Raw genomic sequence first — 17327 nt, forward strand, 5'->3', positions numbered from 1 at the left:
AACTGTGCTCAGAAACGTACTGGGAACCAATGCAGGTCTTTAACGACTGGTGTTATATGGTCTCCGCGGCTGCTGCCAGTCACCAGTCTGGCAGCTGGATTAGTTGTAGTTTCCGAGTCACCTTCAAAGGTAGCCCCATGTACAACGTACTGCAGTAGCGGGGGGGGGGGAATTCCCCACCCCAGGTCCCCCTTCTCCACTGTACCAGGTGGCTGCCAATGCAACCCTCTGACTTCCACACTTCCAAAGGAACTTTGGGAAAGCTGCCAGGGCGTGCCCGATGCGAATCTCTCCCCACCTTCGGAAGAAATCAAAGCCAGTTCTATAAAATGAAGGAATGGAATCAGGAATGCAATGAAACCAATTCATGTTCTCCCCTGTCAGTTCAGCTCTTGCAGGGAGCCTGAAAGCGGGCGGCGCCCTGGTGCCACCGTTGTGCGTGCGCCTTTTTTCCCAAAGCCACCCAGCCAGTGGGCTGAGCGCGCCGCTCGTTTTCATAGTAATGAGGGGGAAGCGGGGCGGAGCTTCCCAGTTACAGAAAGCAGGTGCTGCCCGGGCTGCAGCTCAGTCGCTCGCTTCCTACAGGGGACGCCGCCGCCGCGGTATCTGCATCGCGCTCCCTCTCTCGACCTGAAACGCGCGCGCGCGATCCGCCCGAGGAGTACCGGGAAGGTGATGTGGAATAAGCCTCCCGCCTGGTCCCCGCTGCGCTCCGCTTTCCTTCAGCTCTGACGGTCATGGAGAAGAAGGCGAAGAGGCTGGCGCTCCTGCTGGGATCGCTGCTGCTGCTTTCCGGGGTGAGTGGGTTCGCCTTGTGGATCAACCCAGGGGTGGGGTGGGGTGTGGAAGAGGCTCGGCGACTCACTCCCGTCTTTAGAGGGCAGGGACGGGGAGAAGATCGCAGTTGACAGTGCGCAAGGATCGTGGCGAGGGTTGAGACGGGGGCGTCGATCGGATCTGCCACCCATGGGTGCTTTTTTTTGTCTGTGTGTCCAGTCTGGGGTGCAGAGATTGGGGCGGGTGGTAGCCGTTCTCCTTCGGGTCCGCTGGACACCAGGGTGCTCTGTCTCCGGCATAGGAGCCAACTCCTTAGGACCAAGGTCCCTTCGCCCCTCCCCCCAAAAAATTTGATGGGGCCAGGCTCCCCGACAGTTGATGGATACTGCCATCCATATAGTGTGTGCGCACTATGTCATGTGATCAATGATTACCTCCCCCCCGCCCAATGTTTAATTAAAGTTGGCACCCCTAGCCACTGGGGTTTAAGTTTCTCTTTTGGGGGGGTGTGGAGTTGCTGGGAGGCACCAATCCATCGGTTCGGTCCCTAGGGAGGGTTGGCGGGGGGTTGCTAATCAGCTGGGAAGGAACTTTTGCGCGCGCCCAAAGCGATAGCGGGCTGCTGTCCTCTGCGCACTTCCTCGCGAGTAATGCTTCGATCCCGGGTCTCTGGCGCCCACGGAGTTCCAGTGGAGGCGCGGCGAGGATCGCGCTGTGAAGTCAGGGAGAGTTGCTTTCTCTGCGTAGACGCGTGCAGAGGATCCGGGTGGTTACGCAGGGCAGGGGAGCGCCGGGCTCCCTGACCCCACCCTAACCACACCCCACGTCGGTTTGTTGGAAACCCCCCAAGCAGAGATTTGCCTGCTGGAGGAGAACATTTGGGGCGACTATGAGAGTCGCGGGAGTGGGGGGTGGGGGCAGAAGAAGAGGATTTAAAAAGTCCTATTTTGACGTTTCAAAAGGGGGGCGGCAGCGGCGAGGATGCGATCTATCAATTAAAGCGTCTGGAATGATAGATCTTGTTTTATATTCTCTGCGGAACGCGTGGAATGGTTTTGTGCGCGCAGGGGGCGCGGCAGGGAAACGAGAAAGAGCGGCGCCGAGGATGTGCTGAGGGAAGAGAGAGAGAGAGAGAGAGTTTGAGGCACGGTTCCGCCTTTTATGAGACGTCTAAGGAGCTCTGACTAGATTCCAGTTGGGGTGATAAAACGAGGAAGCACGTCTGCGTGCTCGAAAGTGCTTCCAAGAAATCATAGCGACAAATGTAAGCATCTCGCTGCGCTTTTCCTGCCTCTGGAGACCCTTCTGTAACCTCAAACCTCGGTGATGGTGATGATTGTGTGCGATCAAAAATGGGCATCCTTTGTCCGGAAGCACAAAGGTGCCCTGGACCAAAACTGCAAGGGGGATAACAAATCCTTACCCACCCTCCCTCCAAAGAGCTGCCAGGGTCATTTCAGTCTCGCAACAACCTTATCAGGTAGGGAAGGCTGAGAGATAAAGCCTTGCGCAAGGATATTCGCCTCTCGTAACACATTAATAATAACGGTAGCCCTGAGGTTGATTTTGCATTGGGACCACCGCCGTCCTGTTTCCCTGAATCGCTCTCCTTCAGTTTGGGGCGTAGTTCTGCACAGGCTGGGTGTCTGACTGTCTGCCAAGCACGATCCCTACATTGGGTTGGGCTCGATGACCTCTGAGGTCCCCAACCCATCTCTAAAATACAGTGGTACCTCGGGTTAAGTACTTAATTCGTTCCGGAGGTCTGTTCTTAAACTGAAACTGTTCTTAACCTGAAGCTCCACTTTAGCTAATGGGGCCTCCCGCTGCCGCCGCGCCGCCGGAGCACGCTTTCTGTTCTCATCCTGAAGCAAAGTTCTTAACCCGAGGTACTATTTCTGGGTTAGCGGAGTCTGTAACCTGAAGCGTATGTAACCTGAAGCGTATGTAACCCGAGGTACCACTGTACTATGATCCTCTCACTCACCCTCCAGCTGCTGTTTGCCCCACGAGGCTAAACACGGTGGGAAATGCAGGATACTTGCTATTCTTTACTCCACGGGGAAAATGACAACTTCCACTCCCAAGCCCATCCACCAACCTTCCCTGTTATTATTATTTTTTTTTAAAAAAAAAACTATGGGAAGTGTGATCCTATTCCCGGATCTCCCGTGTCGCACCAGTGTTAGCCTGTAGGCAAGGAAGCTAAGTTACCGAGGTCCCCTCAAAGCCAAATCACATACATTGATTAGAAAACGCATCGGCTTTTAAGCTTCGAGTGGTCGTTTCTGCCGGCAGCCCTTCGGTTAGTGTGGATGTGCCAAACGACAGGGAGCTGGCGTGAGAGAGAGGAGGGAGAGAGATCGCAGAAAGAAGAGGGACGGTTTTTAAAATTAGTACTATTTTGCAGAGGGGAGATTCAGGATGAGTAGCCAGACGGAGGGAGAGGCTCGCTGGTTTAGACAGTTTGGTTGCAACAGGGACTTAGGAAGCTGCCTGCCTTATCCCCAGTCAGACCCATTGGTCCATCTAGGTTAGTACTGTCGACACTGGCTGGCAGCAGCTCCCCAGGATTTCTGACAGGGGACATTCCCACCCATATCTGGAGATGCCAGGGACCCAATCTTCTGCATGCAGAGCTGAAGTTCTACCCCTGAGCTCCAACCCTCTCAAATTGTATACAGTGGTACCTCGGGTTAAGTACTTAATTTGTTCTGGAGGTCCGTTCTTAACCTGAAACTGATCTTAACCTGAAGCACCACTTTAGCTAATGGGGCCTCCTGCTGCTGCCGCTGCGCCGCCAGAGCACGATTTCTGTTCTTATCCTGAAGCAAAGTTCTTAACCTGAAGCACTATTTCTGGGTTAGCGGAGTGTGTAACCTGAAGCCTATGTAACCTGAAGCGTATGTAACCCGAGGTACCACTGTAGTGTTTAGCTTGCAAAATGGGCTAGAGGGAGGCTGAACAGTCGTGGCTTTTGGATCTCAAGGTCCGTGTTTTCCACAAACCTCAAATCCGTGCCCGTAACTCTTTGAGTATGCAAGGTGGAGATAAGGTTCTTCAGTGAAGAAGGAGCCCTGCTCAGAGGCAAATCTTTGCTTTATTGCCTTGCTCATTTCTGGAAAGGAAACAGTTAATAATAATGCTGTCTAGGGTTGAATCGCATTAGCCCTTAGCAGGAAAGGAGACAGTGGACGGCTAGTGCAGTAAAAGACTAATATTTTAGGGGGCGTGGGTTTGGCATGTTGAGCTTTGGCGGTGATGGACATTTAAGGTTGGTGGCTGACTGGGAGAGGCAGATGGCAGGACTGTAAGACATAAATTAGGAGGCTTGGCACCACGGCAGAGGCTGAAACAGGGACCATGGGGGCATCCTAGTATAGCATTTTTCTTGACTCTGCACCCACTGGCTTAATTTGAAACAAGAACCAGCTCTGCAACCCATTTTTAATCAGTGCTTGGGCTCCCCCACTATTTTGCCCTGGAATAGAAATCGATGTGCACCAACCCCCTGACCTTTGCAGTTTGAGTATAAAACACAAACATATACAGACGATTAGAATCCCCAGACTGAATTAAAATGCCAGCAAGGAATATCACCAAAGTAAACCAAAACACCAGCAGTTGCCATTTTTGCACAAAACACAAATGCAAGAAATTATGCCAAGCAGGTGAAATTAGCAAAATGAACGAGACTTTAAGAATGATGCAGTTGAGGAGATAACACACCCCAGAGTGCCTCTGAGTATGTGAAAAGAAACGGCAGCTTTATACATGCCACCACTTAATCCAGGCATAGGCAAACTCGGCCCTCCAGGTGTTTTGGGACTACAACTCCCATCACCCCTAGCTAACGGGACCAGTGGTCAGGGATGATGGGAATTGTAGTCCCAAAACATCTGGAGGGCTGAGTTTGCCTATGCCTGACTTAATCTCATCCGGGCCTAAACAGGAAGATCTTCCAAGGAACATGATTAGAAGGTTGGAAGGAAGGAATAAGACACTGCTGAGATGTCAATGCACAGGCACTGAACAGTAGATTTCTGCCCCAAAGAGCTTACAGACCTGTGGAAGGAGATCAGAGGGCAGGGAGGCATGGAAGAGGCAGGAGTAGACTCATAGAATTGTAGGCTTGGAAGGGAGCAATATGCAGCTGCCCCATACGGGGATCGGACCTTGGCAAGCTTGTCTAGGAAGGACCATAGATGCAGAAATGCAGTCGGCACACACTTTTGAGCCTGGGGGTACAGATTTGGTGCATGGGGATTGTGGGAAAGGAGTTTGGGTTTATTATCCTTGGAGGAGGGAACTGAAGGAGGAGAGGGAGGTGGCGCTCTGAAGGTATTATGGGTGAGTTCCCAGGCATGGCAGTTACAAAGGCAGAGAGTGGGCGAGTTTCCTGTTTTGCTTAAACCCTGGAATCTCTGGGATGTTTGAAAAAAAGGAGTTAAGCATCGTCTACACAGCTTCTCCTCGTCCTTCCGCCAGGCTGTGGACAGCTGAGTACAATCCGTTTCTTTCAGTGCTGGGTCTACGAGATGCCGAGATGCCGTCCCTTTCCCCTAGAAGTAGGAATAGGCACTGTGTGCGCTGAGAGACACACCTTCTGCAGCTCAAAAGGCTGCAAAAGCCAGGGAGAACGATCCCAGCACTTAAAATAAATGCAATTAAAAAAGAAAGGAAGTTGCACAACATGTTTGTTTGCAAGTAAGCTTTGCTTAATTTAGGAGGCGGAGGAAGGGATGTCGGTGAAGCCTAACATGCCTAATTTCCAGATCCGCCCTCATGCCAGAGGGGGCTAGAGATGATATGTGCCGAAGAAGAAGAAGAAGAAGAAGAAGAAGAAGAGGAAGAAGAAGAAGAAGAAGAAGAAGAAGAAGAAGAAGAAGAAGAAGAAGAAGAAGAAGAAGAAGAAGGGAAAATCAGAGGGGAAATGAAAGGATGGCTGTTATTGGATCATGTGTTTAGTTTAGGGTCCCCCCCCAAAAAAATGATGGGCAAACTTTTGAGCTACACAGAATGCTCCCCCCCCCCCCAAGGCTGTTCATGAAAAAGAAAAGAAGAGGCCTGCAGAGGATGGTGTCTTATGAGGTCCTCCAGACTACCCTGTTTCACTGAGAATCCATACTGGGGTCTTTGCACAAGGCTTATGCAGAGATTAGGGATGGCGAGACCTCACCATTTCTTCTCTCTCGGTTTCTTACTTTTCCAATCTTAAATTCGCTCCTCTGCATTTTGCAGTAATTTGTGACTATTTATTATTATTATTAAAGAAATCCTGATGAAAAAACAACAGCGTTTTATTGTGAATCTCTCCCAATAAGCACATTTTTAAAAAGCAGGTTTGACGAATATACACATTTTTGCATGCAATTCCTCCTAATAAATGCATTTTTTTTGTGTCGTTTTCACTACGTCTCCATCCTTATGCACACTTCTACGTCATATAGGCATTTGGGGAAAGACTGTTTGGTTGCAGAACTTCACTGCAAAATTCAGATGTGTGCGGATTTTGACGGATGGTGCCACCCCCGTTCTCGTATTGTTTCAGAAACTGCAGATTTGATGGATCAACTTTAAACGTGTGCTGCATGGACTTTCTCCTCCCTCCCTCGTGGAGGTTAGTCTATGTCTGGTCTTACTGAGCATCCATCCTGATCTGCTTGCAGAGTAAACCTTCCTCTGCATCTTTTGTCCACCCCCACCCCCCACTCTTCCCACAGCACTTCCTTATGGCTTCCTAGCCACAAAAAGCCAATTTTTGTTTTTTTAAAAATGGGTTCGTTGTGCTAGGGCGGCAGACGGCTTTTGTCCACTCCGTGCAAACCTAAATATCCTTGCATGCATGGTGGGTTTGCATCTTAGCAGTCTGGAGGTGCCCTGTAACACTTAGCAGGGATCGTGGGAGGAGGGGGAAGGAGAAAGGAATTGCACGCCAATGACAACCTCTCCCCCACACTAATTTGGCAGCTAGGGATGTCCCTGACTCTATGGGAGGGGCCACAGTCCAGTGGCAGGCCACATGCAGTTTCCCACAGACAGTCCCAAGGCTGAGTCCCAGCCTAGGAATCTCCAGTGGAAAAGGGTCATCTAGCAGCTCATGGGAAAGACCCTGGAGAGCAGATGAGGAGGAGAAATAGAAATCATAGAATCAGAAAATTGTAGACCTGAGGGTCATCAACCGCCTGCAAGGCAGGAATATGCAGCTGTCCCATCCAGGGATCGAACCTGCAACCTTGACGTTATCAGCACCGCGGTCTAACTGACTGAAATAGTCTGAGCCTGTTTCAAGGCACAGGTCCTGTTTGCAACAGTTGCCAAATTAAAGGCGAGACAGCTTAAACGACCCTACTTTTTCTAAGAAAGGAACAAGGATTTGGGGGGTGGGGAAGTACTTCAAACTAGGTTTCTTGGAGCCAGTGGCGTAGCGTGGGGGGTGCAGGGGGGGCCTGCCGCACCGGGCGCAACATCTGGGGTTAGGGCAAATCCATGGGTTAGGGGGCGCAAATCCACGGGTTAGGGGGCGCAAATCCACGGGTTAGGGGGCGCAAATTACTTGCCTTGCCCCGGGTGCTGACAACCCACGCTACGCCACTGCTTGGAGCAGGCATGCTTGCAGAGAAGAAGAAGAAGAAGAAGAAGAAGAAGAAGAAGGGCACAAATGCTATTATTATTATTATTATTATTATTAATAATAATAATAGCGCCGTCCGTTAAGAGTTTGGGTGTAATCTTCAACACCTCTCTTTCTATGGAGGCGCAGGTTGCAGCCATAACAAAGGCGGCATTTTTTCATCTCCGCCAGCTAAGCAGTTGGCTCCCTACCTCTCTCGCCCTGACCCAACCACTGTGATCCATGCGACGGCCACCTCCAGGCTTGATTATCGTAACTCACTCTATGTGGGGCTGCCCTTGAGACTAACCCAGAAACCCCAGCGGCTGCAGAATGCCGCTGCGAGACTCCTTACGGGGTCCTCGCCGTGGGATCACATTCACCCCTATACCAGTTGCACGGGTTCCCAGTGGAGTACAGGATCAGGTTTAAGGTGCTGGTTTTAACCTTTAAAGCCCTATATGGCCTAGGACTCTTGTACCTACAGGACCGCCTCTCCTGGTATGTCCCATGGAGGACCTTACGGTCTTCAAATAAATACATCTTGGAGATTCCGGGCCGCAGGGATGTTAGGCTGGCCTCGACCAGAGCCAGGGCTTTTTTGGCTGTGGCCCCGATCTGGTGGAACACTCTGTCACAAAAGACTAGGGCCCTGAGGGACTTGACATCTTTCCGCAGGGCCTGCAAGACGGAGTTGTTCCACCAGGCCTTTGGCCAAGGCACAGTCTGACCCCCTCTCTCCTTCTGTAATCCTCATAGAACTCTAGCCCAATGGTTGCCATTAATTTGATTCTGATTTGATTTTAGAATGCATTTTAATTAATTGACTGTGTGATTTTATGTACACTGTGCTATTTTTACTTGTTGTTAGCCACTCTGAGCCCAGCTTTGGCCGGGGAGCACGGGATATGAATAAATTATTGTTGTTGTTGTTGTTGTTATTTTGCTGAACATGGGCACAAGCTGCCTCTGCCCATGTACCAGTGATTGTGGGAAAGAGGGTACACTTGTTTATTTGTACAGCTTAGCTATTGTGTACCCAGGTAAGCAGGGTGCCCATTTGCTGGGCATCACATGCAACTAATTTTGCGAGCGTGCAGATCAACCCAGGTATACAGGTGTACAGGGATTGTACACTTGTCGAATCTAATGTGTGAACACCCCTATTGTTGGTGTTTTAAGAAATGTTGAATGAGAGGTGTGCTCCAGCACCAGATGGGGGGGTGTAAGTTGGGGGGAGGGCGGTGAGTATTTATGGTGCAGTGGGCAAGATTGTTATCCAACCTTATCGGTGCGGGCTAACTTTGACTGGTGCATGGTCCTGCCCACCTGTCCATCACCCAATGTCATTGTGATGCTGCATGATTGAAAGGTGGGTTATCCCGCCCACCTGTCAAAGTCCCTCTCATTGCCAGCTGTGTGCCCAGTGCTTGGTTAGCACCAATCATAGGGCTGGGCAAAGCTGCTTTCTGCAGGGATTGGCTGCTCCACTGCTGACATCACATATGACATCAGGTGAGGGGCAAGTGGGCGTGGTTTGGGGAAATAGCTTTGGGACCCACACCAAGCCGAAGGTGGTGGACTCTCCTTCCTTGGAAGGTGGTAAACAGAGGCTGGATGGCCATCTGTCATGGATGCTTTAGTTGAGGTTCCTGCACTGCAGGGGGTTGGACTAGAAGACCCTCAAGATATCCCTTCCAACTCCACAATTCTAGACTGGTGCCAGTGTAGTGGTTAAGAGTGGTAGATTCGTAATCTGGGGAACCGGGTTCACGTCTCCGCTCCTCCACATGCAGCTGCTGGGTGACCTTGGGCCAGTCACACTTCTCTGAAGTCTCTCAGCCCCACTCACCTCACAGAGTGTTTGTTGTGAGGGAGGAAGGGAAAGGAGAATGTTAGCCGCTTTGAGACTCCTTAGGGTAGTGATAAAGCGGGGTATCAAATCCAAATGCCGCTTCTTCTGGTGACTGGGAGTGGCCGCCGAGAAGATGTAACACCGGTCCTGAAAGACCTACATTGGCTCCCAGTATGTTTCTGAGCACAATTCAAAGTGTTGGTGCCGACCTTTAAAGCCCTAAATGGCCTTGGCGCAGTATACCTGAAGGAGCCACCACCAAGAAGGCCTTCTGCCTGGTTCCCTGTAACCTCACTTCTTGCAGGGAGGGAACTGCCAGAAGGCCCTCGGAGCTGGACCTCTGTGTCCGGGCTGAACGATGGGGGTGGAGATGCTCCTTCAGGTATACTGGACCGAGGCCTTTTAGGGCTTTAAAGGTCAGCAGCAACACCTTGAATTGTGCTCAGAAACATACTGGGAGCCAATGCAGGTCTTTCAGGACTGGTTATATGGTATCGGCAATTTATGCACTGCCTTTTTAAAAAGGAAAAGCAGTTTAAAAACTCTATCCACTGTATGACAGTGTCCCCGATATGCAAGGTGAGTCTGCCTATCTGCTTGCTAGGCTGTGTTCCATCTTCCCTCAGTTTTGGACCACAGAGGACGAGCTTTGTTTGACAACACCGAGGCCGCAACAGACACAGCTCCTGGCGCCCCCTGACACCTCTGGTTTAATTTATGGCACCTCCAAGGCTAATTGATGTATTGTGGCCAGAGCTGTCACAGGCAAAAGCTTCCCTTCATCTGAAGCACAGGGCTGAGAGGGTGCTGGATGTATAATTCACAGGGCCTGCGGTGCAAGGGAGACGAAGTGATTAGTGGGATGAGACCCAGCGGAGGCAGAGAAAGAGAAGTGCGACTCATTAGCCAGAGTGCTAAAAGCCACAGAAGTATAACTTAAGTATTCTCCTGAGCACGCAAGGACACAGATTTGCATGAAATTCTCATTTTCATTTTATTTCATTAATACCCCATCTTTCCTCAAGTGAGCTCAAGGCAGAATGCATAGCTATCCCCCTTCCTTGTTTTTTGTGTGTTTTAATATTTTGTTGGAAGCTGCCCAGTCAGACGGGCAACATATCCTCATCACCATCACCATCCCTACTAATTTGATCCTCAGAACAACCCTGTGAGGTAGATCAGGCTGAGAGACAGTAACTGGCCCAAGGTTACCCAGTGAGCTTTGTGGTTGAGTGGGGATTTGAACCCTGTTCTACCAGGTCCTTGTCCAACTCTCTAACCTAAGGCCCAGGGGCTGGATCTGGCCCAATTGCCTTCTCAATCTGGCCTGTGAATGGTCCGGGAGTCAGTGTGTTTTTTCATGAGTATAGGTAAAGGTAAAGGGACCCCGACCATTAGGTCCAGTCGTGACCAACTCTGGGGTTGCGGCGCTCATCTCGCTTTATTGGCCGAGGGAGCCGGCCTACAGCTTCCGGGTCATGTGGCCAGCATGACTACGCCGCTTCTGGCAAACCAGAGCAGCACACGGAAATGCCTTTTACCTTCCCGCCGGAGCGGTACCTATTTATCTACTTGTACTTTGACATGCTTTTGAACTGCTAGGTTGGCAGGAGCAGGGACCGAGCAATGGGAGCTCTCCCCGTTGCGGGGATTTGAACCGCGACCTTCTGATCGGCAAGTCCTAGGCTTTAACCCACAGCGCCACCCGCGTCCCCCATGAGTAGAATGTGTCCTTTTATTTAAAATGCATCTCTGGGTTATTTGTGGGGCAAAGGAATTCATTCATTCCCCCCTCCCAATATAGTCCGGCCCACCACATGGTCTGAGGGATGGTGGACTGGCCCCCTGCTGAACAAGGTTGCTGACCCCTGCTCCAACCTCTACACTTCACCAGCTATGCATAGATGGATATTTGGAGCATGGTGCTGATAACGCCAAGGTTGCAGGTTTGATCCCCACATGGGACAGCTGAATATTCCTGCATTGAAGGGGGTTGGACTAGATGATCCTTGAGGTCCCTTCCAATCCTATGATTCTCTGATACAGTGTCTCTAGTATTACCGTCATTTAAATAAATGCATCTCAACATAGTGATGAAAGCCTGAGACCGGGTGACCTGTCTGCTTGCCTGCTCAGTCTGCTTCAAGACCCCTGTTGTTCTTGACTTTTCTTTTCTTTTTATAAATTTTCAAAATAACCTTTATTATACAGTGGTACCTCAGGTTAAGAACTTAATTCGTTCTGGAGGTCCGTTCTTAACCTGAAACTGTTCTTAACATGAGGTACCACTTTAGCTAATGGGGCTTCCCGCTGCCGCTGCACGATTTCTGTTCTCATCCTGAACCAAAGTTCTTAACCCGAGGTATTATTTCTGGGTTAGCGGAGTCTGTAACCTGAAGCGTCTGTAACCTGAAGCGTCTGTAACTCGAGGTACCACTGTACATCAATTAACATTACTTTACATAAAACTTAGACAGTACATACAATACAAACAACACTCATTCCATCCATTACAACATAAGCACACTTTAGACACTAACTTCCGATTCTTCTCATTGTATCGTTTTGCATTTTGTTATCCTGTACACAGTTCATTATTGTTTTTTCGTTTCCCCATTTCTTATCAAGAATATTCTATTGTACGCTGTCTTTATGTTTCAAGATTCATTCTAGATCTGCAAGGAGTTACCGTTATCACAATAGTTTTAAATATATTCTTTAAACATTATCCACTTTTTATTAAATTTCTGTATTGACTTTCCTCTTAATCTCCCTGTCATCTTTGCGAGTTGTAAATATTCTATCATTTTTGCTTGCCAGTCAGTTTTTGTGGGGATGATATCGCTTTTCCAATTCTTTGCTATCAAAATCCTAGCTGCTATTGTCGTGTACATGAATAGAGGTCTATGATTTTTCTTAATTTCCATGGAATCCATAATTTCCATGGATTTCCATTCATTTCTTAATAGGAAGGCCTCGGGTTTTTGGATGAATGAGAATTTGAATATCTTTTTAAGTTCTTTATATATGGTGTCCCAAAATTCTCTTATTCTCTTAGAATCCCCACCACATGTGCATAAATGTACCTACCCCATTTTTACACCTCCAACAAACCTCTGAACTGTTTTTATACATTTTTGCCAATTTGGCTGGGCTTAGGTACCACCTTGTTTAGCATCCTCATTACATTTTCTCTGAGATTGTAACAAGCAGTGAATCTAATATCCTCCTTCCACAGCCTTTCCCACTCATTCATGTACCGTATTTTTCGCTCTATAAGACGCACCAGACCATAAGATGCACCTAGATTTTGGAGGAGGAAAACAAGAAAAAAAATATTCTGAATCTCAGAAGCCAGAACAGCAAGAGGGATCGCTGCGCAGCAAAAGCAGTGCTCCCTCTTGCTGTTCTGGCTTCTGGGATAGCTGCGCAGCCTGCATCCGCTCCATAAGACACACAAACATTTCCCCTTACTTTTTAGGAGGGAAAAAGTGAGTCTTATAGAGCAAAAAATACGGTATATATTGTATCCAATATCTTGTGCCCACCATTGTTCTTGACCTTTCAACTGGATTCTTGCAAAGAGAGAAGTGCCCTTTGTAAAGGAGGGACACATGGCCACAACACAGAAATGCAGTAGCAGCGTTTCCCAAATAGGACAAACACCCTAAATCTTTATTCCAAGCCTGAGAAATGCAACCAAACTGGGGAATGTGCTCCAGCTCTGCAGGTGCTCTTTTCCAACCGTCCTTGTGAATTTTTGTTGCTCAAGTAGAACGACCCTAAGGTCAGAAATCGCACGTCCAGGAAAAAACAGAACCTAAGTTATGAACACTTCCCCACCCCCTGATCTAGAGATCTTGAAAGGGAGCAGGAAATCACGGTCGGTTGTCATATCTGACTGAAGTGGCAGGGGAAAGAAAATAAAGAGATGACTCAATTGACAAGGAGTTAGTTATGGCCTTAGAAACACCCTCAACTTCCTATGTAGGGGGATAAAATCAAATCCCTTCTCCCCGCCAGCCACCCCACATTGGAGCTGTTACTGGTACTTATTGTTTAGAGAAAACATTGAATAATTTGCCGTACAAATTATTCACTCCCGCTGCTGCCCAGCGATGGAGGCTGCTACGTCTGCCCATTTTACAGATGGGTAAAGGGAGGCTGGGAGGTGGTGATTTATCCAAGGCCTCATGGTGACTCCGTGGAAGAGGTGGGGCTTGATTTCCATGTCAAATAGTTCACATCACAGGCCAAACAGAGGAAGGGAGGGAGGGATTTATTGCGCTGAGGTTTATTGGATCGCAAAAAAATATTTGTGGCTTGTGAACAGGCAACTTTGTGCAACTTTTTAAAAAGTCGCTTTGAGTTTCAGTTTTTTTGGGCGAAATGAAATAAATAAAAATAATATCTACATGGTGGCCTTCCAAAAGGTGCAACTGTGATGATGGGAATTTGCAGTGACTGTGTATTATTTAGCCTCCAAGTTGCACATCTTTCTGTGTGTGCACAGTTTGGCTACATACAGTCCTACCAACATTTATGAAAGAAACCCCCTGGGTTCTCTAACTCTGGCTTATTTCTTCCTTGCAGCCGAAAGACTGCAGTTCCAACTCCTTTTCTGAGCATTCAAAGCCCAACCCCTTGTGCCCCTACAAATATGGATTGCTTCCCTCAAAACAGCACTTGCCTGGATATTACAATTGCTGGGTGGGATTTATGTAAGGCGTCCCTATGGAACGGCTTCTTGCAGTATGATTAGTCATCATGAGACACAGCCCTTCCTCCTCCACTCTCAACTGTTTTGTGATGCCCCTTAATTTATGTTCAAAAATATTCCCAATTGCCTCGAAACTGCGAGAGCTGGTGTAACGTAGAGCATATTTGTTCAGAAATACAGTCAAACCTCGGCACCTGAATGGTTCCGTTTTTGAACGATTCGGCTCCCGAACACCGAAGACCCGGAGGTAAACACCCTGATTTTCAAATGTTTTTCAGAAGCCGAACATCTGATGCGGCTTCCGCTTGAGTGCAGGAAGCTCTTGCAACCAATCGGAAACCGTGCCTCGGTTGTCAAACGTTTCGAAAGCCGAACAGGCTTCCAGAATGAATTACGTTCTTGGCAGAAATGACGAGCAGAATCCGAAACCAGGGAAGAGAAGCAGCGCAAGAAGAATGGAAAAAATTTAAAGACTATTTAAAGAAATATTACAAAATTAATGAAAGTTAGAATGATGTTGGACTGGAAAGTAAATGGTTACTATTAGTTATGGTTAAGACAAGGAGAATAAGGAAGATTAGTCTAAATTTAAATTAAAATAAGGGAAGATTTGCTGAACAATTGATAAGAATTTGGAATACAGAAAAGGGAGGCATGAGGAAGTCGGGGAAGAAAGGTATAAGAAATTAGGATATGAAATGATACATGTTTTTTGTTCTGTTTTTGTCTTTGTATGTTTATGTATGTTGTGTTTATATGGAAAAAATAAAAATATTATAAAAAAAAAACAGAATGAATTACGTTCAACAACTGAGGTTTGACTGTAAGTCATGTTAAGAGGGAGTTTAGGCTGCACTTCTACATGCTGTGGCAAGTGGCTGGAAACCTGTTTTAACCCAAGGACCACACTCCATACTGAGCAACCTCGCAAAGGCCTCCTGTGCCCAGGTGTGGGTGGGGCCAGAGGCAAAAGGTGGGCGGGGCAGCAGATGTGATTCTGAGCCCCGTACAGTAGGCAACAGTTGAGTCAGAGGTGTACACATGCGCGAACACACACACATGGCTCTGTCTTCCATCTTATTGCACTTCCTGCCAGGCAAAAGCAGATGTGGAACAGGGATGAAGAGAGGGGTGCGCTGGTGAGAGTCTCAAGCAGGGGTCAGCAACCTTTTTCAGCCGTGGGCCGGTCCACCATCCCTCAGACCATGTGGTGGGCCGGACTATATTTTGAAGGAAAAAGTGAACGAATTCCTATGCCTCACAAATAACCCAGAGATGCATTTTAAATAAAAGGACACATTCTACTCATGTAAAAACATGCTGATTCCTGGACTGTCAGCAGGCCGGATAGAGAAGACGATTGGACCTGATCCGGCCCCCAGGCCTTAGGTTGCCTACCCCCAGTCTCAGGGGTCAGAGAGGGAGGCATTTGCCCCAACACCCCAGCCTAACCCTGGTTATCCATTCCTTCCCTGGGTGTAGCTCCCATTGAACTTGGCCAGGCTTACTTCTGAGCAGCCATGACTGCAGGCTCCCCGACCTAAGGATCGGGTGGTCTGCTACTTGATTCTCACCTCTGTCAAAGACACACCTAGCAGCCTTCATCAATTCCCTCTCAGTTTCAGCTCCCCATCTGCGATATGGGCGAGTGATCAGGCTGGCCCGCACTACAGGATTGTCGTACCACTGCAGAAAATTATGTAAGCGAGCGTCGAAAGCACATTACATCAGGTAATGTTTGCAAAGTGCTTTTAGCACTCTGTTAAGTATATCTACACATGCCAAGTATTATTGCCATGTGCATTAAAACTCTGGGGGAGGAATGCACTCTGCTGTGGATTACTAAAGTGCTTATACAGGAGTCTTCATGTAGACATTTTTGTTTTAAACTGCAGCCTAGCCTTTCCATTCCCCAACTCCCTTTTATTTTCCGATCAAAGGAGGTGCACATCCCAGTTCCTTCTACAAATGTGCCTTCCTCTCTCCCTTTCATCTGTCTACCTCTGTCCACACAGATAATCTCAGACAGGCTGAAAAGGCACCTGGGCCTGCTTTGATCGTCGGGTGGAAAGTGAAATATTTAGAAGTTAACCTGCAACATTCATAGGGGAAATTTGCCTATGTTCTCCGAGTGATAGCCGGCAGTGCAGTCACAGGAGCGGATTTGGGTTTTGACATTTAAATGTAAATTCCGAACAGGGAGGGTGTGGGTTGCAGCTAAATCTTAGCCCTTCTCAGAGTAGACCCATTGCAGATAATGTAGGTGAATAACTTTGGTCCATTAATTTCATAGGGTCTCCTCTGAGTATAACTTTGCTAGGTACAAACCTGTGCGTGCGTGAGACGGCGAGTTAAGTATACAGTTTACTTTATTTTTATTTATATGTTAGATTCTTATACCACCCCTTCATCGCAAGATCTCAGAGTGTTTCACAGGTAAAAAGCACAAATCAATAATTAAAACAAAACCAACAAAATAACAGTTCCCACCCACATCTCCCATAGAGTTACCACATGCTTACTCAGAAGCAAGTCCCATTCCTTTTTTTAAAAATTCATTGTCTTTTTTATTTAAAACCCCCAATCATTTAATTGTTTTATTCATTTTGTAAAGTGTGTTGAGGGTCGTTGTTGTTTTACAGTTGAGCCGTATAGAAAATTCAGGAAATTAACTAACTAACTAACTAACTAACTAACTAACTAACTAGTTAGGGAGTGAAAAGATCCTACTCTTAAACATGATTACTTTATTGGAAGTCAACAGCACTTTAAATCAACCAGGTTTCTCTTTGAGGAAACAGATTCAGGTAGGGGCTCCTCTGTGTGAGCTCACACTTAGATTATTGTATTTTTTACTGCGGGGGGGGGAGCTGCTTTGTGGGGGTTTTCTGCCTCAGGTACCACAATAGCTAGACTGGCCTCAGATACACTTTACACCATGATATAGAGGTAGCAGGATGGCGGGGGCACCACCTGCTTTTCTGCCTCAGGCGGCAAAATATTTTGGGCCAGCCCTGTTGGCTTAAAACCCCCCTCCATATAACCACCTCCAAGTGTAGAATGAAAGGTTTCTCTTCTCAGTTCATTGTATTTCTTTGCAAAGGAGGAGGAGGAAACCCCACTGGCCCAAACATGAGCACGACTTAGAAAGCAATTAAAAGCTTGGCAAAGGTGTCTCTCCCCTCTCTCTCCTCGTTTTGTTCCACCTGTCAGAATGCTTTATGGGGTTAATACCTACGGCTTTGTCAACAGGAGTCGTGTTAATAGCAAGCACATTTGGATGGGCCTAATGCAGAACATGTGTCCTCCCCCGAGAGTGATAATCTGTGGGGAAGGGAGGTCCTGGACTCTTAGGGAAAACC

At 48.0% G+C, this 17327-nt stretch overlaps 1 protein-coding gene across 1 annotated transcript in view; it reads left to right on the forward strand.

Moving 5' to 3' along the window:
* Positions 1–530: 530 nt before the first annotated feature.
* The window catches only part of NGFR (nerve growth factor receptor), a 60915-nt gene continuing 44118 nt past the window's right edge, over positions 531–17327 (forward strand). Inside the window, exon 1 of the mRNA XM_083583279.1 lies at positions 531–797. Coding sequence (XP_083439405.1) covers positions 738–797 — 60 coding nt within the window. The 5' untranslated portion in view covers positions 531–737. The remainder of the gene's footprint in view (positions 798–17327) is intronic.

Source organism: Podarcis filfolensis (assembly GCF_964270895.1).
Source record: "Podarcis filfolensis genome assembly, chromosome: 13".
Lineage (NCBI taxonomy): Eukaryota > Metazoa > Chordata > Lepidosauria > Squamata > Lacertidae > Podarcis > Podarcis filfolensis.